The 21,831-nt window shown below is 37.5% G+C and overlaps 3 protein-coding genes across 5 annotated transcripts; 2 read left to right on the top strand and 1 right to left on the bottom strand.

Moving 5' to 3' along the window:
• The first annotated feature begins 4,997 nt into the window (after window positions 1-4,997).
• LOC103336730 (large ribosomal subunit protein eL13z) lies at window positions 4,998-7,443 on the top strand. The gene is made up of 5 exons (XM_008239826.3): window positions 4,998-5,101; window positions 5,928-6,043; window positions 6,192-6,325; window positions 6,730-6,888; window positions 7,001-7,443. Exons 2-5 carry the CDS (start codon window positions 5,935-5,937, stop codon window positions 7,220-7,222), a joined length of 624 nt encoding a protein of 207 aa, XP_008238048.1. The 5' UTR covers window positions 4,998-5,101; window positions 5,928-5,934; the 3' UTR covers window positions 7,223-7,443.
• A 1,192-nt stretch (window positions 7,444-8,635) lies between these two features.
• On the top strand, window positions 8,636-10,427 carry ACBP6 (acyl-CoA-binding protein 6). Its single transcript, XM_008239825.3, has 4 exons — window positions 8,636-8,857; window positions 9,844-9,961; window positions 10,098-10,160; window positions 10,253-10,427. The coding sequence occupies exons 1-4, from the start codon at window positions 8,846-8,848 to the stop codon at window positions 10,330-10,332; spliced, it is 273 nt and encodes a 90-aa protein (XP_008238047.1). The 5' UTR covers window positions 8,636-8,845; the 3' UTR covers window positions 10,333-10,427.
• Window positions 10,428-11,240: 813 nt separating this feature from the next.
• On the bottom strand, window positions 11,241-14,966 carry LOC103336775 (Ribonuclease P protein subunit P38-like protein). Of its 3 annotated transcripts, none has more exons than XM_089041359.1 (4): window positions 14,102-14,966; window positions 13,100-13,155; window positions 12,814-13,006; window positions 11,241-11,741 (listed from the first exon to the last, which is right to left on the bottom strand). In XM_089041359.1, the coding sequence occupies exons 1-4, from the start codon at window positions 14,696-14,698 to the stop codon at window positions 11,388-11,390; spliced, it is 1,200 nt and encodes a 399-aa protein (XP_088897485.1). In that variant the 5' UTR covers window positions 14,699-14,966; the 3' UTR covers window positions 11,241-11,387. The 3 variants fall into 3 exon arrangements, with proteins under 3 accessions (XP_088897485.1, XP_088897487.1, XP_088897486.1); XM_089041361.1 differs by having other exon boundaries at window positions 11,241-11,738; XM_089041360.1 differs by having other exon boundaries at window positions 12,814-13,003.
• Window positions 14,967-21,831: the final 6,865 nt, after the last annotated feature.

Below are 21,831 nucleotides of genomic sequence, written 5' to 3'. Positions count from 1 at the left end.
CAAATGTAGATCAGGGGAGGTACATATGATGACGTACATCATGTACCAGGGAAAACAATCCAACTGGGGATCGTTTGACTAGTCCACATGGTAGAGAAATTACTCAATTCACCATGTGGCAAGGGAACGAGCCGTCCAACTGGGGACTAACTCTCACCAGACGTGCGGACGAAGAATCAAGACCCATATGCCTGTAAACAGTCTTACGCGCGCAGACTACCACCCCTCAGGGTCCACGGCAACATCTCATCAAGGATGCCCCATATTTCAACATATCCAAACCATATCATAATGTTCCCGGCATCCCACAATTTCAGGATCCGTAACCAAGAAAGCCCACACGCCCGAAACACGGCACGTGTGTGAATAGTAACCAGGGAAGGTACGTATAATGGTGGAGTTCGTACCCCTTATCACAACATTATAAAATGATATTTTCTTCCTTAATTCAATTGTTCCAAACCTCTATACCTTTCGGATCTATCATAATTCTAAATCAGATAAAAACACATTGAAACATTAACACTTCCTTTCCAAGGCATCGTATCAAGAAGACATCTGAAGGGCCTGGACAAACTCCGACGGGCCTGGGCAAAAATAAATCAATCTCCGACGGGCCTGGACAAAAATAAATCTCAAACATAAAACCCATAACTGAGGAGGTATTATCTAGGAAGTCTCACGGTCAACCCAGGGTCAAACTACCCAGTCTCGGTCAAACGGGCCCTCGGGTCCACGACCTTCAAATTCTGATCCGACAGTTCCTATAGGTCCTACAAAGTCTAGGACACACGTCCTGCAAATTTGATCCGGATCGGATGGTTACTAAAACCCTAACCCTAGGGTTGGCTTATTCGAAGTATCCGGGACTCCGTTTTACGATCCGTCGAATCCGATACGATCCTAGTAATTCATAGATCAACATATTATAACCTCAAGACCATCCAACGGTCCAAACCTAGCGAACCCAGAAAATACGCAATATGCGATATTCGTTCGGAACACTAACGGTATCCAAATTGAAATCCGAGCACACCTACGCGCTCGTGACATCGAGAGGATCACATTGGGACAAAAATGACCCTCAGCTAAAGTGCCCACGTGCCGCCCACGCGCCGGCAGCGCATGGGTGTCAAAGCGATAATCCATCGCCGGAAAAACTCTGAATCATGGCTCAAGACTCCTACCCTAGGTATAACACCCTATTTGGAGTCACTTTTGTTCTTGGACGTACCCCAAAATCTGACCGGAAGTGGCCGGAATCGCGATCGTAAAACCGGCCGAACCCTAACTCGAAATTCAAGCTACCTACTCTCAAAATCAATGCAATCCTACCCAACCATCAGCTAGATCATGCAGAGGGGATGAATTTTCATACCTCGATCACCAAAAATGGCTGCCGGATGACGGAGAACGGCCGCGAAGTTTCGAGCGGCTTTTCCTTGATTTTCCGGCAAAACTACGGCGGTGGCGGGACTGGTGGGGTAGGAAGAGGACGCGGCCCGGTCATTTTGGTACTGGCCCGTCGAGTTTGGTGGCCGGACGAGCAGGACCAGAGGAGAGATAGCTCGCGGGAGAGAGAGAGAGTGTTTCAGATTTTATTAAAAACCCATTTTGAAATATTTACGATTATGCCACTGAGGGTATTTTGATCGTATCTCTCTCGTCACAACTCCGATTCGAGCCCACTACGTGTCTACGGACTCATCTCACCGCGCTCTACGCAACGGTATTGTTGAAATTTCCAAATTCCATTCCGATCAAAAAGTCAACTCTAAACCTCACAAAATATTTTAGGGGCAAAATGGTCCTTTTTATCTTAATAAATTAATATTCACCAATTTATTTAGGATCGGGTCGTTACATTATAAATCTCCAAGCATTACTGGAGTAAAACTGCTTGAATTTGGTTGGAGTAGTTAAAAATTGTATCAGTGCTCTTTTGCTTCAGTTTGTTTATTTGTGTTTTGTTCTTGTGGTTTGTTCGTCTCGGTGCTCTTTTGGTTCTGTCCATTGCATGATGAATAAGTCTTGTGCTATGCAAAGGACTATGTTCACATAGAAGACCTTTTTTGACATAACATGAGAGGCGTTGGTGTGCTCTTTCGATGGGTTTTTCTTAGTTTTTGTTTTGTTGGTGGGGTAGATTTGTTTTAGATGTATATGTTCTGTGATTCTAATTTTGTCTGGACTCTTTTGTTAGTCTGTTGTATGTGTGGTACTCCTCCCTTGCTCAGGATTTCCTAAGAAGGTTTTAATGAGGGCACTATTAACACGCAGGTTCTTTTGTAATGTTCTTCGAATTTTAATGGATTTGATCTTCTTCTCAAAGAAAAGAAAACCACCTTAGCTTGTAACACTAGTCAAGTATGGAGGGAAGCAAGGGTCACTTGGAATTTTTCAACGGGTAGGCTAGCTAAAGTTTTTAGCTTAAACTGTGATGCCGCTTTGTGGGCCTAACAGTAGCGAGGAGGCGTCACCTCCCATGGTTTGCTCTTAGGTGCTGGTGGAGAGGGAGATCTTCGTGGCTCATATGCCTTGATGATGGAAATCCTTGCCATTAGACAAGCCTTGAGTGTGTGTGTCCAAACTCAACTTACTAATCTGATGGTAAAATCCGATGCTCAGAGAGGAATCTCGATACTCAACGTATGGATTGCGGTGGATGCTGATCTTAAAGGGATTGTCTTTGACATTCATCAGTTGATGTCTCAACTTACTCGAGTGACCTTTGTGTTTGCACCTTGGTGTTGCAATTCGGCTGCACATGCTGTAGCTCGTTTCGTTTATAGACATGGGGGTAATCATGTTCGGGACTATAGTGGGTACTGAATGGCTTTTTAATATTCTTGCAGCATATGTAAACCTTAATATTCGTTTTTAATAACATTTCCCAGCAATTTTGACCCCCAAAAAAGAATTTATCAAATTTTTTTTTTTTGGTTTTTGGTTTTGTTTTTTGTATTTACAGTTTATATATAGTTTTTTTTTTCTATAAATAAAAGTATGCATTAAATCATATAAAACATGCTAGTTGTAAACACATGAAAAAATAAAATAAAATTATAGTCATATAAACCACGTTAGTTGTAAAGACAAGAAAAAAGAAAAAGAAATTATAGTCATATTATTCACAAAAGGGTGAATTTCATTTGGAAAATTGCTTTTCTTTTTTAAGACAAATTAATAAAAAGATTAAAATTGGAGAGTTAGAGCTACATACTTTATCGCATGTATTGGTGTTGCGACAATATTTGACACTAATTACAAATGCGGAAAACCTTTGACTATGTCTATTGGTGTTGGTAAGGTATGGAATTGTGTATTTATTATTTTTAGGTTAAAATATTGGGCTATATAGGTTTATTTTTAATTTTTTCCCCAAACCTTCATAAGGCTACAACCCACTATGTGGTTCCGCCAGTGGAGGGACGATTGCAAAGGGTTTGTACCTCAATAGTTAAAAACAATTACCCATACACCTAAGATCTTGTGTTTGAACATCCCTACCCTATTAAAAAAAAGTATGGAGAGAGGATTTAATTTTTTATATAAGCAATAATCTACTCTACATCAATCTAATCTATGAGAAGGGGAATTTGAACTTTAGGGCGGGCTCACTACCTTGTCCAATTGACATTACCCAAGTCAACAGAATTTATTATTATGACATGAAACTGATGTGTTAAATGACCAAAATGGAAATGAGAATTACCCAAAATGATGGCACAACACACAACCCAACAGATCATACAATACATGAAAACTAGCCACCAAAATAAAATTCATTTAGGCCCCGTTTGGTTTGTGGAAAATATTCGAAGGGAAATAATTTTCCATGTCTTTTTCCAAAGGGATGAGAAATGGAAGATTCATTTCTCATGTTTGGTAATGATGGGAAAGTAATCAGGAATTACCACTTTATTTCCTTTCCCACGTTTGGTTTGCGTAGGAATGTAAAATGAAGTTTGGTTAATTTTTCAATTATACCCATATTAAATCAAATAAAAAAGAATGCATTTAATGCTATATTATAATTCTAAATTGTTAATAGAGACAAAATGACCTATTTTTCCCTGAAACCAAAAGGGTTCAGGATTTCATTTCCTCACCCAGCAGTTTCAAATTAATTAGAATGACCAATCAAATTAATTAGTAATTACTACCTGGTGATGAGTGGCGTCAGAGTTATGAATATCAGTGGTCTCCCCAGCACTCTGAGATGGAGGAGGAGGAGCTACTTGATCATCACCAATAAAGTTGCCGCGCCGCTCTGCAGAACCATCATCCATCATCTTTTTGCACCGCCAATAAAAATATGAACTCAAATATTTCAAATAACAGAATTGAAGACTCACTTATTTTTGCTGCATAATAAGAGAAGAGAAGAAGATAACACAGCGAGAGAGAGAGAGAGAGAGAGAGAGAGAGAGAAAGGAAAGCCACCCTGCAAACAAAGAGCAGTTTTGAATTTGAATGAAATAAAATGGGCAAAGTGAGTTTTTTAAAAGAAAGAAATTCCCTTTAATGGAATATATGTAATTCCAATGCTTGCTCTCCCATTTTCTTTTTGGTATGAAGAAGTGAGTTATTTTTTTCAATCAACTTGTTCTTATGCTTGCATTTGTATTTGCTCCATCGATGCATTTGCATTGGTGTCTACGCGCACGGCAATATATTATGGGCATATAAGGACAAGGAAAAGTCACTATTATAATTCATGCGCCAAACTTGTAAGAAGTACTTGAAATTCTTATGTCAAGTGTATTTTTAAGAAGCACTTGAAATTTTATGAAAATTTTAAACATTTTTATAATAAAAGTGTTTTTACGAGAAGCATTTATAAGCATAAGTGCTTTCTATAGAATCCTAAATGAGTAAAACTTGATTGGTACTTAAATAAAATTACAAGATTAAATTGTCACAATTTAAATGACAGTTATCAAAGTGGAAAATGAATGACAAAAATAAAATAAAATTGTAATTTGAAAAAAAAAAAAAAAAACCAATCAGAGCCGTCCAAATGAGAGGGGCAGGTGTTTTAAAAGCCGAAGGAAACCCTAGTTCAGCAGTCAGCCTGCAGGTGCTCTGTTCATAGCCGGTAACGTTCCCTACTTCCATTCTCTCTCTCTCTCTTTGATTCCGGCAGTTTACTATACTGATCTATGCAGTTGTATCATCGTCCGTTGCGTTTATGAGCAAATGTTATTAAAATTGATTTCTAATGGGTATATCCATTTGATGTCGGTATGATGTAATCTGGTTTACCACGTCAATTAGTTGTGTGGAGCCATTGTCAAATTCCCCTCTTCTTGTTAGTGCAATTGAAGTTTAAGTTTGTCATTGGTGTAGTCGATGCCTGATGAAGAACTTATGCTTTTGTATTATATTGATCACTGTTTGAGGATAATAGTTTTTCGAACTTGGATTCTCAAGCACTTCTAGTGTTGCAATTTGGGTTCTCTAACTTCTGTTGTATGCCGGTTCTAAAAACAAGAACAAATTTTTAAATGTGGCAACTTTTTTTGTTTTGTTTTTGGCAAGTTAGAAAATGTGCAAGCTGAGTTTCTTTGTTGTGAACTCTCAAGCATTTTTATTGATAAAATGCCGAGCTAATAAGCAAAAATTGCAGAACCCATTTCCCTTTTAACTCAATTGAAGAACAGTAGGGCTATTTGTAATTTATTTCCCTTTGTCTCTGACCATGTCCACTAGCTTCTGAATGGGTATGTGTTAATTGCATTGCTTTCTTAGTTTCTTGTTCATACAACGACTTGTATTTTATGTTATTTTTGCCTGCTTTAAAACTGTTTATCTTAATCTTTGTGCTGTTTCGTACCCTTCTTTGTGCTGTTTGGGATGTGATGTAAAAGAACTGAATGTGCATTGCCTTATGTTGAAGTCCCTTGTTCAAATCCCTTTTGCAGGTAAGTCATGGTGAAGCACAACAATGTCATTCCTAGCTCGCACTTCAGAAAGCATTGGCAGAATTATGTGAAAACATGGTTTAATCAGCCAGCGCGTAAAACACGGAGAAGAAAGGGTAAGAAATTAGATATTCAATTGATTACCTCTAATAAAAATCTTTGATTACCCAATCTTTGTTAATTTTGTGTATTCCTTTCATTGTTTGGGTAATCAGATATTCTTATTACTTTTTTCTTCTCTATGTTGGTTGATACCATCTCCAGCCCGTCAAGAGAAAGCTGTGAAGATTTTTCCTCGCCCTACATCTGGACCACTGCGACCTATCGTTCATGGCCAAACGTTAAAATACAATATGAAAGTAAGATCTGGCAGAGGATTTACTCTTGAAGAACTGAAGGTGAGACTATTGTTTTTGGTATAATTGTTGCTCATCTCAAAAAGGGAAGGGAAATTTCTAGTGCTTGACATGTTAACGTTTTGTCTTAGTAGGGTACATGGTTCTGCATATACAAAAGTTTAGTTATAACAATGTTTGTTTCGGTTAGTAATGGATCCTCAAATGAGGTCTAGGGAATCCAATTCCGTCCGTCATATAAGAAACTATTATTAACATTTGGAAACTTGTGGTTTCAACAGTTTTTTTTTACCCCTTTTGCCTTTAATTTGAATATTTCTGATAGGATGAATGGGGTTTCCTGCAGTTTTTCTGCACATTCTGAATATTACCTATATTCAGGAAAATGTTGGAATTATGGAATGCTCGCTTATCCTTTGCTTTGATGTATTTGTAATCTATTACAGGCTGCTGGTATCCCGAAGAAGCTTGCTCCAACCATTGGCATAGCTGTTGATCATCGCCGCAAGAATCGATCTCTAGAAGGTCTTCAAGCAAATGTTCAGAGGTTGAAAACATACAAGGCCAAGTTAGTTGTCTTCCCAAGACGTGCACGGAAGTTGAAGGTAATAATATTCTTTTAATATATTCAACATATATGTAGAGTGTGATATTCTCGTTGTTGCTATCTGTGTGCAAGTTGCAACCTTTGACTGCATAAATTTGTTGTGTTCTTAGGCTGGTGATTCAAGTCCTGAGGAGCTTGCCAATGCTACCCAAATTCAAGGCCCTTACATGCCCATTGTAAGGGAGAAGCCAACTGTTGAGCTTGTGAAGGTTACAAATGATATGAAGGCATTTAAGGCTTATGACAAGCTACGCGTTGAGCGTATGAATGAACGTCATGTTGGTGCGAGACTGAAGAAGGCTGCCGAGGCAGAGAAGGAAGAAAAGAAATAGATGGTAGTACTGAGTTTATTAGTCTGCCATCGGCAGGTGTTAAATTTTGGTTGGAATGTTGAGAAATTTTATCTGTCCATCATGCATTTGAGTATTTGGATTTTAACAATTATCTTAAGACTGCTGCTGTTACTTCTGGTCCTTGATTGAGTTAGTCTCTTGGGAGTTCGATTTCATTTCCTTTCGTTATGGTTTTATTGAAGAGAAAACCTCTACTCTTCTAATCGTTCGAGTTCTCCATTCAGTGTCATAAACAAATAAATATATGATTTGGGCCAAAAACTTCAAAAACAATTTTCACATACCGAGATGTATGTCTAACCCTTCTTTTCTTTTTTTTCTCTTTTTTTGTGTGGTACAAGTGATAGTCTAAATTTAATCTAATCTACCAAGAGGAAGACTAGAACTTGAATGCAAGGAGGTGGGTTCACTACTCTGACCACATGGTCTAATCCACGTCAACCATGTCTGACCCAAGTGTAAAATAGACAAATTAGACAATTTATAGTTTCAATTTTGAGATGTGGGTAAGTTTGAGAGAATTGCAATAATGGTGGAGTTCACAATGGAAGCAGAGAGAGAAGTGGATTTCCGGTATTGGGGGAGAGAAAAAGAGTGTGGAAGGATAATAGTTTTCTTTTTCTTTTTTGGGTCGAAAGGAAAGATAATAGCTTTACATATACTAAAATTGAATAATGATAATAAAATTTGTCGTACAAGCGATGTGATATAATGCATGCAATATCTTTTTTTTTTATATTTTTTATATTTTAATTTTTTTAAAATAATAAATATATTCAGATATTTCTTTTGGGTAGACAAATCATAGAAGGGCATCAAAAGGTGGTTGGTTGTTACACCTAAAAACGTAAAGACCCATAAAAGCCTACCTGCATATGGGACCTCTCTGACTTTGTGAGATTTTTTATTCTCAACTCTCACTCACACCATCATCTTGAATTAATATCACACGGAATATGCTTTCGTAAGGGGAAGAATAATATCTATAAATATTAAAAAAATATTATAACTAGTAACACTACAATCCAATTCCAAACTTTTTAAAGAATTTCTTTTTTTATAATGCGAGTTCAAATATCAAGAGCTTCTACATTGAGGATTTTAAGTTATGTGACTTTTAATCTCCGGTATTTATTATACGTGTTAGTGAATTTAATACGCACCATACATGAGATCAAATAACTGTAATTAAAACTTTACCATAAAATCCTTAATCAAGCATTTCCCTCAAATATCACATACAATTGTTGTGAAAAAAACAAAAAAAAATTCTTCGTTGGGAAAGACATTTTATTAAAATAATATCATAAGATGTGTATAATGAATAACCAGAATCTACAAGACAAAAACGTGACAATCAAGAACAAGAAAAGCACCTCATCCTAATTTTTCTTTAAAAAAACTTGGGAGAACCAAAAAGCCGAAAAAAAAAACAAAAAACAAATCACGCCAAACGTTGCGTGGCTTTTAATAATGGACGATGGGGTATAGAATCAGGGACTGCTTATATATCACCACCTCCATTCCACCACCACACACGCACACGGCACTGCGACTCCATACGTTGAAACAACAGCAGATTCAATCTCGCAGATCGAGCAAATGGGTTTGAAGGTATGCTCTTAATTCTATTCCGCTTCCATTGTTTTCAATTTTAATCTGTACTTACTGAGAAAATCAGCGTTTCTGTAGGTTCTGTTTTGGTTAATTTTTCTTCTACTGTAGTGAAATTAGTTCAGATCTGTATGTAATATATTGGGCTTGAATCCGTTACTCTTTTTGATTAATTGGTGAAAAATCAGCAAGAATTGTAGTTAATTGTAGTGGGTTCTCTTCGTTTTCTCTGTTTTGGACTGTTGATCTTCATTTTGGTTGAAGTTCTTGATCTACATATCATGGATCAGAGCTTCAGTTCAGATCCAGATGGTATTATCAAAATGCAAATCCTATAGTGAGGTTTTTCACTCCTTTTCATTACATTCTGGTTGCTTGTTTTCTTTAACTGAACATAGGGAGAAGAAATGTCGAAGATTTCCACTACCTACCTATCTTCCCAATAATTATTTTAAGAAAATGTCATCTGATAACTTTTCTGCTTATGATATTATGATATTAATTAGGTGAATAAACTTTCCCATAAACTTTGGACTTTGGAACTGCATGTGTATCATCAGTGGCACTCCTAAACTTTATCGTGTAAGAAGCTTGATATGCTCCCTAAGTTATGCATATGTTAATTTTGGAGTTGTGAGTTAGTGTTCTACACCTTCTCAAGAGTATGGCTTTATGATTTGTGATTTAGCTTGTTATTTACTACCTGTGAAAAGTTGCAAATATGAACATATGTCTGAGGTATACCTAGTTAGTAGCTGAATGAATATCCACTTGCAATAAAGTAATTTATTTGCCGAATTATTTTGTTGCTCCATTGCTTTTATGAACTACAGATGGTTAGCCGAAGGGGAAATTCAAATGTTTTTGTAGTTCTTGGCATCAATGCTTTTATAGTTTCCTTATAACTTAGTTCTTTATGTTTTTATTTGGAATGATGATGAATAGTTATGTTCTGAATCACATTTGACTGGGATGGGGTCTTGCAGGAGGAGTTTGATGAGTATGCTGAAAAAGCCAAGACTCTTCCAGAGTCAACAACCAATGAGAACAAGCTCATCCTCTATGGGCTGTACAAGCAAGCCACTGTTGGTGCAGTGAACACCAGTAAGTATAATGCTCCCTAAAATTATCATTAGTCCACTATTTTTCATTCTCTCATTGCTTTACAAACTAGAGATAGTTAACTGTCCGGTCCTCTAAATTTTCCCTTCATGTTTGTTCCTTCGTGGCTGACTTGCAGGCCGCCCGGGAATATTCAATATGAGGGACAGAGCAAAGTGGGATGCATGGAAGGCTGTTGAAGGTAATACTTCTGAGCAAATTGATTTTTAGCGTTTCATTTCAATCTTCTTATACTCTAGCATAATTCTGAATTTTTTTTAACCTTTGCGGCAGGGAAATCCAAGGAGGAAGCCATGGGAGACTATGTTACAAAGGTGAAGCAGTTGCTGGAAGAGGCTGGAGCTTCTACTTGATGTTATCCTGTGGTGTTCTTGCCTGATTCAAAATAAACTTTGTAGTTTTTCGCACTGGTACTCTGTTATATCTAAATTTGTGTGTGATTCATCTATGATATGCCTCAAGTAGATATGATCTTAGTAAATGGTTTCCTAGATCAATTTGCAGAAATACTACCTTACAAATTGCCACCTATAAATGTAGGGTAGACGACATTTGAACTCTGATCTTGGAGAAAGACTTACATGAAACGGGGATAACTAAGTTTTTCTCACGATTCTTGGGGTAGAGGACATTCGAACTCTAATATAGGGTGTAGGGGTGAACTTTCCCACCACAAAAGCTACAAGTACCCACGACGTATGCGACTTGTTTTTAAGGTCTCTTGACATATCAGAACAAATGAGAGCCCAAACCCTCAATAAGTCCCCACATGCTATATTCAAAGTGAACCGAACTAGACCGTGCCCACCTCTAAGCGAGACACTCAGTGTTATTTTATTCAGTTCAATTATAATTGACAAATACACAAACACTTAGGTTAAATCGAATTATTTCAGCAGTATATAGTCAGAAGTGTAGATTTGAGTTGAATTGTCATGCTTGAAACCTTAAAATATGCAGAGCCTTCAAACCTTAAGATATAATCTAATATGTAAAACCAAAATATTTGTAGACTTCAAATCCTAACATGGATAAAGTTGTAAGAGCTCTACGATAATTTTAAGAGACAAATAAGACTAGTGCTCAACATATTTAGTGATATGACATTTGGTTCAATGATCAATGAAAATCATTATACAAAGATGATCATAAGAAGTAAAAAGCCCATTATAGCCCCAACAGTTTTGTTCTCTTTTGACTGTTAGGATGATTTTTTTAAAGATGAATCAACGGATTTTCATGCCAAAAAAAGAATGGAACGAAAAGGAAAATAGACAACATATATACAGATGCTACCATAAACAAAGTGGAATGAGGACATCGAACCGCCACCCTTATGGCTTGGATCAGGATACTTACAAAAAGAGTAAACAATTTGGTGGACAGATTTGAATTCAAGTCTAGAGATTTATTGAACAAAAGGATACCTAGAAATATAGTATTCCCTTACGTGAGAAGCACCGTCTCTGGCCAGAATACCTTCAAGATCTCCAATAATTCTGGCCAACCATATCTCCAAATTTCTCTGGATTTCTTTGAAGTTGTTTCTGATGGAATCCAAAGAACGTTGGGTGGTAAGTTTGGCCTGGTTCCCCACCTCACCCCCATAATAACTCTTCCCAATCTCTGTTTGTACTGCCATCAGCTTCTGTGCAGTTTCTGATGCACGTTGCTGAAGTCTAAATGATTCAAGTAAAAATTCTGTTTGTCTTTGCGTACGAAACTCTGGACTGAGTGTGGGTTCAGAGGGATCACTATCCTGCTGTTAAAACAAGACAATTTTGTGAACACAACAAAAAATTTAATCTGTCAACTACCTGTGGAGACAATTGCTAAAAGTTACAAAAGTAAAAACAGATGCAAGTAACAAAAAAGACAGTTCAGGTATAACTCATGACCAAGAACTGGAACTTGATATGATAAGGGGCCATGAACTACCACAGAAAGATTTATATTTTCATTTTTATGAATTGCTAATTTAATTAATTTCAAATAAGTCGTATCTTCTTATTGGTAAAAAAAGATGAGGTTATAATCAAAAGCTAGATTAGGCATGGATAGACTAAATGATATATGTCATTTTTTTGCATATGTTTACAAAGCACTTTCCAAATTACCTCACATTTAGAATTACACGAAAAAGACTATTTTTTCTCAAAGAACTGTACATAGAAAAACTAGAATATCGTACAAAGAGTTCATTAATCAGTTGCAAATTTGGGAATCAAAAACTCGTTAATTTCACAGGCATTTTGAAATAGTGGTTTATTAGATCTCAAATTTTAACAAAGGATTGTTCGGTGCTAGCAGCAATAACTAAGTACATGATGATTAATTAAAATATGTGTATGGTTAACTAATTGCTGGGCTTGAATAATAGTCAGAGCCACAGGATCTTGTCAACTTCCCAATATAACAGGCATTGACAGAAAATCTCTTGTTGATCCCCCAAACAAAAGAAAAAAAAAAATAGACAGCGAATCTCTTGCATACAAATATCTATTTTGTTTCTAATTTTTTCAGAGTTTTTTTTTTTTGGGGGTACTTTCTTCTGTTAATAGAAGATTTTAACCTTAATAACTTTCCACTATAGCACGCATCAACAGGAATTCTTGCATATTCAGACATACTGTAAGGCAGAAGCTTCATAATAACAAAGCATTTTGCTTCACATATACACAGAACTCTCTTTTCTTTCTTCTCCTTTTGTGTTTACTTTTTCTCTTTCTATTGAACCTTCTTTTGTTAATACTTGGGTTTTCTAAACGAAATAACAGACCAATAAGATGATAAAATAGCATAAAACAAGTAAAACAAGGGCAATTAAACATTACCATTCTTCTGCACAGATCATCTATCTTCCCTGCAAGAGCTTGATACCTCTTAGCTTGCTTCCTCATCAATGAAGGCACCTTGGAAAGATCACTGTTTCCAATATTTTCCAAATTTAGCAATTCTTGTTCAAGTAATTTTAGTTTAGAGGATACTCTGGTCGATTCACCATCTAGCTTCCAAGGGGACTCCCTTCTAGGCGAGAAAGACATGTTGATCTCTCATTAGCTACAGAGTTTTAATTAAATGCCTCAGAAATTATCAGTATATAGAATGTTAAATATATACCTTGGTACAAAATGCTTCATATGATACAATGGTTCAAGGGATTCATACTGTACATCCTGCAAAGGGATGAGAGCAGATCAAACAAGTTAAATATCTTACCAATTTAATCAATTAAAAAAAAAGGGCCAAAAAATGGCCTTAATAAAGAAATCCTATAGAAACAAAGTTAACTAATCTGCCTCTCTCAAAGAAAAATAAGTATGTAAATTTAACTAGTACAAAATATTCACACCAGCAACATGGTGAAAGAAGATCACATGGAATCGCATGGTCCCAATTAATCACGAATCACTTTTTAATAGGTCCCAATTAGATCACATGGAATCACTTTTTAATAGGTCCCAATAAAGTTTGATGGCTCAGATGGTCCAACATGTCTAACCCATTTCTAAGGGGCAAAAGAACAATAAATTGCTGCCACATAGAACAATAAAATTTTATCGAAAAAAAATTGAAGACACAATAAAGAAAGAAATTTAAGGAAACATAAGGGAAAAGGAGAAGACATAAATTTCTTTTTTTCATTTTTCTAAAAGCTACAATAGTTCATCAAATTATTGGCAGAGAATATGGGTGTTGAACTTATTACAGCCATAAGTCACCTATCTCCTACAGAGGCCAAAGACCATATGCCATAATGCCAAGTCACATCATTTGCGGATAACTATTCACTTTACATATGGAAACAACACATGCCTTCCAAAATGCAACTTGTTTGCTAGTGCTGAAGAAGACAATGGACCTGTGTCTTACCAAATGCTTTGACTTGTTTTTAAATAATGTTAAGCTAAGATGCTAATAATGGCTTTCGCTTCACTCAATTGCTGTCTTTGTTCATGTAAACAGCAAATAAGTTTTGGTGATGATTGGTGAGCTAGACACATCAACATCAAAATCAAACACACAATGACCACAGCAAAATATAATGGAAATCTTTTTGAGTCTTAATTGAAACAAAATTTACAAACATTGAAAACCCAATAAGTGAAAATGGAGGCTAACCTGCCAGAGCTTGGAAGCATCGGCCACCAAGTGGGAGTCAAAGCCAAAGGCAATGGCATTGTCGTACACATTCACATCATCCTTGACTTGATGCTGTTGTTGTGGTTGGAGGACGCCAAAGTGGTCGTCTTCTTCAGCCTCACCGCCTCTGCTGGCCATGAACCCAATCATGTCGTCCCTCTCCCCAACCTCTCTCTCCAAATCTTGAATCCTAGCGCTCGACTCGTCCTGGGTTTTCTCCAACTCCACAATCCTTCCATGGAGGTGAGCAATTTCTTGGTGGGCCGCGTCGATCTGGTTCAGCAGCCGCTTCTCCTCCGCCTGCCAAGCGTTGCGGTGGCTGGCGAAGATCTCCACAACCCTCGCGTTGGCTTTTGAGTCCTCTTTTCTTCTCGATCTCATCTGTCTCACTTGTTCTTCCGCTTGCCATAGCCTCGCAGAGAGCTCGCTCACTTGGGTCTGTAGCTCTTGGAACTTGGTTGGAGCTAAAGCCAAGAAAATGCCCAAGCTCAGACCAAGGTACGAGCTCATAAGCTTCTTCAAATCGTCTTGTTCATCTTCTTCTACTTCTTGTTGTTTGGGTCTGTTTTGAGCCATGACTGGTACGGAGAGAAAAGTACAGAGAGATGGGAAAAGGAACTTTGGGTTTTGCTTGGGAAGTGAGTCGCTTTTGGGTTTGTGTGAGTGTTTGTTTGTGACTGAGAGAGGAAGGTTTTTGGTGGCCTTGGTCTTCTGGGCAGAAAGAGGGGAGAGAGGGAAAAAGGAGAGCTATTGGGTTTTGGAACTGTGTGAGTTTGGGAAGCGAGTCGCTTTTTGGTGTGTCACTGTTTGTGAATTGGGGAAAGGAACCTTTTTCGCTTTTGGGCAGTATACCCTGCGTGCGTTTCTGGGATTGAGTATAGCCGTATAGGACATGAAATTTGTCTCTATTACGGGTCGGCATTCAAACCGAAAACGAAAACTGGAAAACCCAGCAGAATTGGGCCGGAAAAAATGGAAAAAAATTGGATTGACCAAATACTGGACAGGACTGGACCGGTTTGGTCCAGTTTCAGTTTCGGTTTTTGTTGTAAAAACATTGGATCGAATCAAACTAAACTGGTTTTTTATTTTTAAATAAAATATTTAGGCCAAATGCTAAATTTTTAAGCCCATAAATAATCTTTCCCCTAATTTAACTCAAAATCACATTTTTAGGCCCAATCACCTTAATTTGTATGCAGTTGGGCAATTTGTGAATTTTTTAAGCCCAAAAAATAACATTTTTAGTTGGGTTTTGTAAAAAAAAAAAATTACGGTCCAAAACTAAAATAATTGGAAACAGGACCGAATTGGTTTTATAATTTTTTTCATCAAAATTAAACCGAACAAGACTAGATGAATAATGCCGATTCCAATTCCGATTTGAGGTGAAAATCGGACCAAATCATATTGTACCCACATCTAGCTCTACCTTTCTTAATTTAACTTCTTTTTTATTTTTCAAAACTGTTTTATTTTTCGTTTTGCCATAGGGTATCTCAACTTCATTCTAGTTTGTGTTTGGACCTAAAATGGAAAAAAGCACATTTAAGGATTTTTAAATCAGGATGGGCATGGGCTGTTTGAATTCATAAAATCAAGTACCATGAGGTATAGGCCCAAGGTCAAGCAGGCCCAATATTTCTAACTTTCCAAATAAAGCTATTGTTTATATTTCAAAATTGCTTTTACTCGATTAATGGCGCGAGTGTGACTACCCAAGTTAAAACTTAAAGTTGACTTCGACAGTTGGAGAAAGTCATACGGTGAAGGGAAAGATTGAGCAACCGTAGTAAATGCCATTTGAACCATGAGGCTCTACTGCACCAACTTGTTGAAGAATATGTCAAGCTTGGAAATACCATCGTCAATGGTGCCGAAATCAATGTACTAGTTCACCAATTAAACTACAAAGAAAGAACTGACACAAACTCAACCATTTCTTCACCAAGTGTGCAAGAACTAGTAGCCTATAAATAGATGTAGAGCACAACTCTCAACACATAGCTTTTCTCTCATAAACAGACTTCATACTCGATCAACACTTGATCTCATTATATCATCTAACATCACCAATTCCAGCTTCTCCTGCCATAACATGCCATTCTGCCTTCTTGCTGTCTTTGCTGCCATTGCTAAAACCTCAACTACTATGGTTGAAAGTGTATTGGTTATTGATGAAGAGTTTTGCTTTGAGTCTTAGCCTTGCTTTGATGGATAAACATTTATTGATGCGAGCTTGTATAGAAAATAATAAAACCCAATCAAGGAAGGATGTGTGGATTCGAACCTAATGATTACTCATATTTTGACCTAATGATTTATTCTACAATTAAATGTGGATATGAAAAGTATGTTAGGGACACTAATACGAAGAAATGTGGATGCCCATTCTTATTAAAAGGTGTCAATATTGGTGATGAGGATAATTGGAAGTTAGAGGTGGTTTGCGGAGTACAGAACCATCCTACTTCAGAATATCTTCAAAGTCATTCATTTGTGAGGTGACTTTCTGAAGAGGAGAATGCCATATTGGTAGACATGTCTAAGAGTTTGGTGAAACCCAAAGATATTTTGGTTACCCTAAAGGATAGAAATGCAATGAATGTTTCAACTATGAAGACAATATACAATGCTATGATCCGAAATAGAACCAAAGAATTTGCTAGGAGAACACAAATGCAACAATTACTTACTAAGTTATCCGAACACAATTATATTGAGTGGCATAGGACATCTAGTGATATTGTAACTGACTTGTTTTGGACATACCCCATTAATATTGAGATTCTGCGTGCATTTCCACATATACTTATCATGGATTGCACCTATTGTAAGACCCGTATCTTGGAAAAACAAGAACGGTGAGCAATCCCACATCGCTCGGGGAAGGAAAGGTGAAGTGCCTTATATGTATGGGCACTTCTCTACCTAGCAAAAGCCTTTTGGGCAAGATAGCATTAGCTTGAGCCCAAGAACAAAAATTGTGAGGGGAAGGCCTAAAGCGGATAATATCTTGCTATGGGAGTCAAGTCGTGACAAATGGTATCAGAGCTGGACCTCGACCGGAAGTGTGCCAAGGAGGACGCTGGGCCCCAAGGGGGGTGGATTGTAAGACCCGTATCTTGGAAAAACAAGAACGGTGAGCAGTCCCACATCGCTCGGGGAGGGAAAAGTGAAGTGCCTTATATGTGTGGGCACTTCTCTACCTAGAAAGAGGCCTTTTGGGCAAGGTAACATTAGCTTGAGCCCAAGAATAAAACCTTGAGGGGGGAAGGCCAAAAGCGGACAATATCTTGCTAGGGGAGTTCAGGTTGTGACACCTATAAGACTAATAGGTATCGTTTTCCCACTATTGCAAATTGTGGGGGTGATATCTCATAATATGACATTCTCTGCTGTGTATGTGTATATGAATGCTGAGAATGAAGACAATTACATAGGGCTGGTTGCGGTTCGGTAACCGCAAATTTTTACTCAAACCTCCTAATAAAACCGCAAGTTCTCAAGCATTTACAAAAATATAAATTCACAACCTAAATAAATAAATACACAACCTTAATTTCTCAAGCATATATAAATTCACAATCTCCTCAACTTCTCAAGCATTCATAACCTAAGAAAATAAAGTTATAATTCCAATCACAATTAAAGTTAAACTTCTCAAGCATTTCAATTCCAAATCCTTTAAAGTTACAAACCAAAAGGAAAATGCAAAGCAAAATGAATTAAAGTTACAACCAAAAAGAAAAATCCAATTCAAAGTTAATTAAAGTCACAAACTAAAAGGAAAATGCAATGCACCAATGTTACAAACTTAAGTGTTGGTGGTGAGTGGATTTGCTGTGTAAAACAACATAGTTTAGTACATTTTATTATAAGAAGAAGCATAAATAACATTGTATATGAATGCCGATTGTCGGAGTTTTCGCGGTTTTTCGATTTTTGTTTAAAAGCCACTCCTACAATTACATATGGAGCTTTAACTGCATTGAGGATTTCGTTGGATGATAATTGTCTTCATGGTGTTATTGTCACCTAATCGAGAGTTAGCACTCATGAATTCTATTACGTCTATATTTTCAAAAGCACGATATTTATTATGTAGATGACATATTAGCAAATATGCTTTGGCCGAATACATGATGTGCTCCTTTGAATCTGTGTCTGAAACATTGGAAGAATCACGCCCGTAACCATGACAAACTCACATAATCATCACTGTATTAGTGCAATTGTCCAGTAGCCTCTTTATTAGTCACTCCTATGTAATTAACTAACAACTTGAAATTTGTGTCGTTATCATCTTCAAACGGAGCAACTGCTGCACTAGACACAGGAATGCCTAAAATAGATGACACATCATCCAATATGATGGTCATCTCACCAAAAGGCATGTGAAAGGTGTTCATTTCGGGATGTCACATCTTAACGAATATAGATACCACAATCTTATCTGCATTATGATAAGAACACCTAATAAGTTGCTCTAATCTAGACCTTTGAATGTATCATTTGAATATACCATTATTTGAATTAGCCCACCAATTCCACTCACTAACGGGTAGATGTCTTTGACATGCACCTAAGAGGTTCATGTTACTAGTAAAATAGAGAAGAAAAAAAGAGAGGTTAATTACCATGAACCCGACTTATATTCTGCCTTCTATTGTTACAGTAAAATGACTTACTTGGTTATTCCAAATTGCAAGCTGCTATGTGAGTTTTAAAACTCGTAAGTGAAGATGGATCATTGGGACTTACTTGAGATGGCTCAGTAGACTCGACATCAACCTCAACATTACTATCATGAGCAGTAGCTACATCTTCAACCTCTACATCAACATTACAATCATGAGCAGTAGCATCCAACACCTCTATCATTCCACCAGTTTTCGGCACCTCCACCCTTACACAAGCTTTCGGCATCTCCATCTTTCCACAAGCTTCCAGCACCTCCATCCTTCCACAAGCTTCGCACCTCCATCCTTTCACAAGCTTTCATCCCTCCATTTTTCCACAAGCCATAGTCCCCACCCTACAGACAAGATCGGCCCGATCGAGCAAAGCACCTTTAATCCACTTGATGCAGCTCATTTTGAGCTAATCCAGCCCTTGCTCCACACATATTCCGAAGACCTCGCATAAGTCTATGGAACCTGCGCAAGCACTAGTCGCTAGTCCTTGCTCCCCTTACATGATGGCTCTTTCAACCTAAAAATGGCACTAAAGGCACAATTTGATACCTGTCCTCGTGCTATTTTAACTATCATTGACGATGTTGAACCCACTTTTTTCTCGGCTTCCAAACATCCTGCATGGCGCGCGCAATGTCAAGAAATCAATGCCTTGCTGCAAAATCAGACTTAGTCTCTTGTTCCTCCATCTCCCATACATACTCCAGGTTGTAAATGGGTCTTCAGCATCAAGCGTTACTCTGATGGCATTGTTGAACACTACAAGGCCTACCTAGTGGCTAAGGTATTTCATCAACGCCCTGGCATTGACTACTTTGAGACCTTCAGCCCTATTGTCAAACCAGCCACAATTCGCACTGTTCTTAGTCTTGTTGTTTCTTGCCGGTGGTCTTTACGACAACTTGATGTCAAGAATGCCTTCCTTCATGGGTTCTTTCAAGAAGATGTATATATGGTCCAGCCCTTGGTTTTGTGAACCTTTCTCATCCCACTCATGTCTGTAAACTTCACAAGTCTCTTTATAGCCTCAAACAGGCTTCGCGTGCATGATTTAATTGTATCAGCACCTTCATATTATCCATTAGTTTTTCAAGAAGTTTGGTAGACTCTTCACTTTTTATCTTTCAGTAGGGATCCCACACCATCTTTCTCCTCATGTATGTTGACGACATTGTGATTACTGGCAATGATTCCTCTATTTTACAGAATTTTATATCTCTTTTGAGCTGCCAATTTGACATGAAGAACTTTGGTCCTTTTAGTTACTTCTTGGGTTTAGAGGTTGTTTCTCATGATGTTGCTCTTCATCTCAATTAACTCAAGTATATTCCTGATTTGTTACACAAGAGTAATCTTCTACATGCCAAGCCTCGCTTCTACTCCTCTTGCGGCCAAGTCTGTTCTAACTGCTAGTGATGGTGACTTGCTCACTTCTCCCACAGAATACCGTGAACTTGTAGGGAGTCTTCAGTACCTCACCCTTACCCGCCCAGATATTTCCTTTGCGGTCAACACTGTGGCCCAGTTTATGAGCTCTCCTCACTCTCCTCACATGGTTGCTCTCAAGAGGATTCTCCGCTATGTTAAGGGCACCATTGACTTTGGCCTCCATTTTACACCCCAAAGTCCTTCCACTCGTCTCATCGTTTACTCAAATGTCGATTGGGTTATTTGCTGGTGCTCCAAAAAGCAGAAAATAGTTTCGCGCTCTAGTGCGGAATCTGAGTACCATGCTCTTGCTCATGCCTGCTCCGAATCTTCTTGGCTCTGTTTTGTGTTACATGAACTGGGCGTTCAACTGCCTTTTCCAGTTCTCAAGCATTGTGACAATCTCAACACAACTTATATGGTGGCAAACCTGGTATTCCATGCTCTTACTCGCCACATTGAACTTGACTACCACTTTGTTCACAAGAAGGTGGCCCTTGGGAAGTCATTAAGCCTGCTTCATCCCCTATGTTAATCAACCTGCGGATCTTCTCACTAAACCACTTCACAAGCCACGCCACCATCTCTTATGTTCCAAACTTGTTTGTCCAAGGCCGTTCAGTTTGCGGGGGTGTGTTAAACCACATGCACTCATCAAGGAAGAATAATTTGAAACGGGTTATTCTTAATCACAATAGTTGACTTGCTCTCCAAATAATTTGTATTTACTACCATTCAAGGCTTTTACCGTTTATATCTTTATTGTGCAATTATAAATATTGTAATATTTACACAAAGGAATACAATCAAAATTCAAACTTCTACAACAACTGACTACTGCTACAAGAATAATTCACACAATACTTAGAACATTAAATGCTTTTGGGAAAAGACAAGAATTATTTTAATAGACTAAATATGAATTCCACAATTCCCATGATTCTCTCTCTATATCTCTTCTCCGTGTCCACCATTGGCTCTACTTATATTCCTCTTCCTCCATGGCCACCATTGACTACATCAATCAAGAATGCCATCAGCAATCAACAACTACAATCTATTAATTAAAAAAATCTCTTCCCATCCTTCATCAGGCCAACAAGCATAACCCGATTTCTCCAAGCCTTGTTAAGATCATATCTTCAGTGCCTCAGAGTTCATCAAATTATGCAAAGTGAAAGCTTGAACAACATGTTCAATGGATTAGTTGAACCAACCCTTCCAGACTATTCTCAAGCAATTATCTCACATCTTACCACTCATTATACAGTTTTACCAAGGTTCAATTATGAGACAAGTAATTAACTAAAGAACTAGGAATTTTTCGATGAGTTGTAATTATTAATTTAGAAAATTTGATAGAGGTCCAAAAATCCAACCAATAATTAGGTCTAGTCCTCGAATTATTTGTTTATTGATACAAGTTCCTTGACTAGTTTGCCACATATATTACATTCCATCTTTGACATGTTGGTTCAAATTTTTGTATTTAACTGATTTGTATTTAAATTTTTTTTGTTCATATTATATCTCTATTGTCTAAAATGAGTAAGATGAGAATTTATATGCCATTATTTTTATTTT

This window comes from Prunus mume, linkage group LG7 (genome assembly GCF_029339155.1).
Source record: "Prunus mume cultivar Tortuosa linkage group LG7, ASM2933915v1, whole genome shotgun sequence".
Classification (NCBI taxonomy): Eukaryota; Viridiplantae; Streptophyta; class Magnoliopsida; order Rosales; family Rosaceae; genus Prunus; species Prunus mume.
Note: the sequence above shows the minus strand (reverse complement) of the source record. Positions and strands in the feature narration are given on the sequence as shown.

What these genes read in the sequence shown, in the direction of transcription:
- LOC103336775 (XM_089041359.1), bottom strand. Translation starts at nt 14,698, where the DNA reads ATGGCTCAAAACAGACCCAAACAACAAGAAGTAGAAGAAGATGAACAA. An exon ending in ATGCTTCCAAGCTCTGGCAG is followed by an intron (nt 13,156 to 14,101) that starts GTTAGCCTCCAT and finishes ATCCCTTTGCAG; the next exon opens with GATGTACAGTATGAATCCCT. An exon ending in ATGAAGCATTTTGTACCAAG is followed by an intron (nt 13,007 to 13,099) that starts GTATATATTTAA and finishes TTTCTCGCCTAG; the next exon opens with AAGGGAGTCCCCTTGGAAGC.
- LOC103336730 (XM_008239826.3), top strand. Translation starts at nt 5,935, where the DNA reads ATGGTGAAGCACAACAATGTCATTCCTAGCTCGCACTTCAGAAAGCAT. An exon ending in TAAAACACGGAGAAGAAAGG is followed by an intron (nt 6,044 to 6,191) that starts GTAAGAAATTAG and finishes TACCATCTCCAG; the next exon opens with CCCGTCAAGAGAAAGCTGTG. An exon ending in GACGTGCACGGAAGTTGAAG is followed by an intron (nt 6,889 to 7,000) that starts GTAATAATATTC and finishes TTGTGTTCTTAG; the next exon opens with GCTGGTGATTCAAGTCCTGA.
- ACBP6 (XM_008239825.3), top strand. An exon ending in TGTTGGTGCAGTGAACACCA is followed by an intron (nt 9,962 to 10,097) that starts GTAAGTATAATG and finishes GCTGACTTGCAG; the next exon opens with GCCGCCCGGGAATATTCAAT. An exon ending in TGCATGGAAGGCTGTTGAAG is followed by an intron (nt 10,161 to 10,252) that starts GTAATACTTCTG and finishes CCTTTGCGGCAG; the next exon opens with GGAAATCCAAGGAGGAAGCC.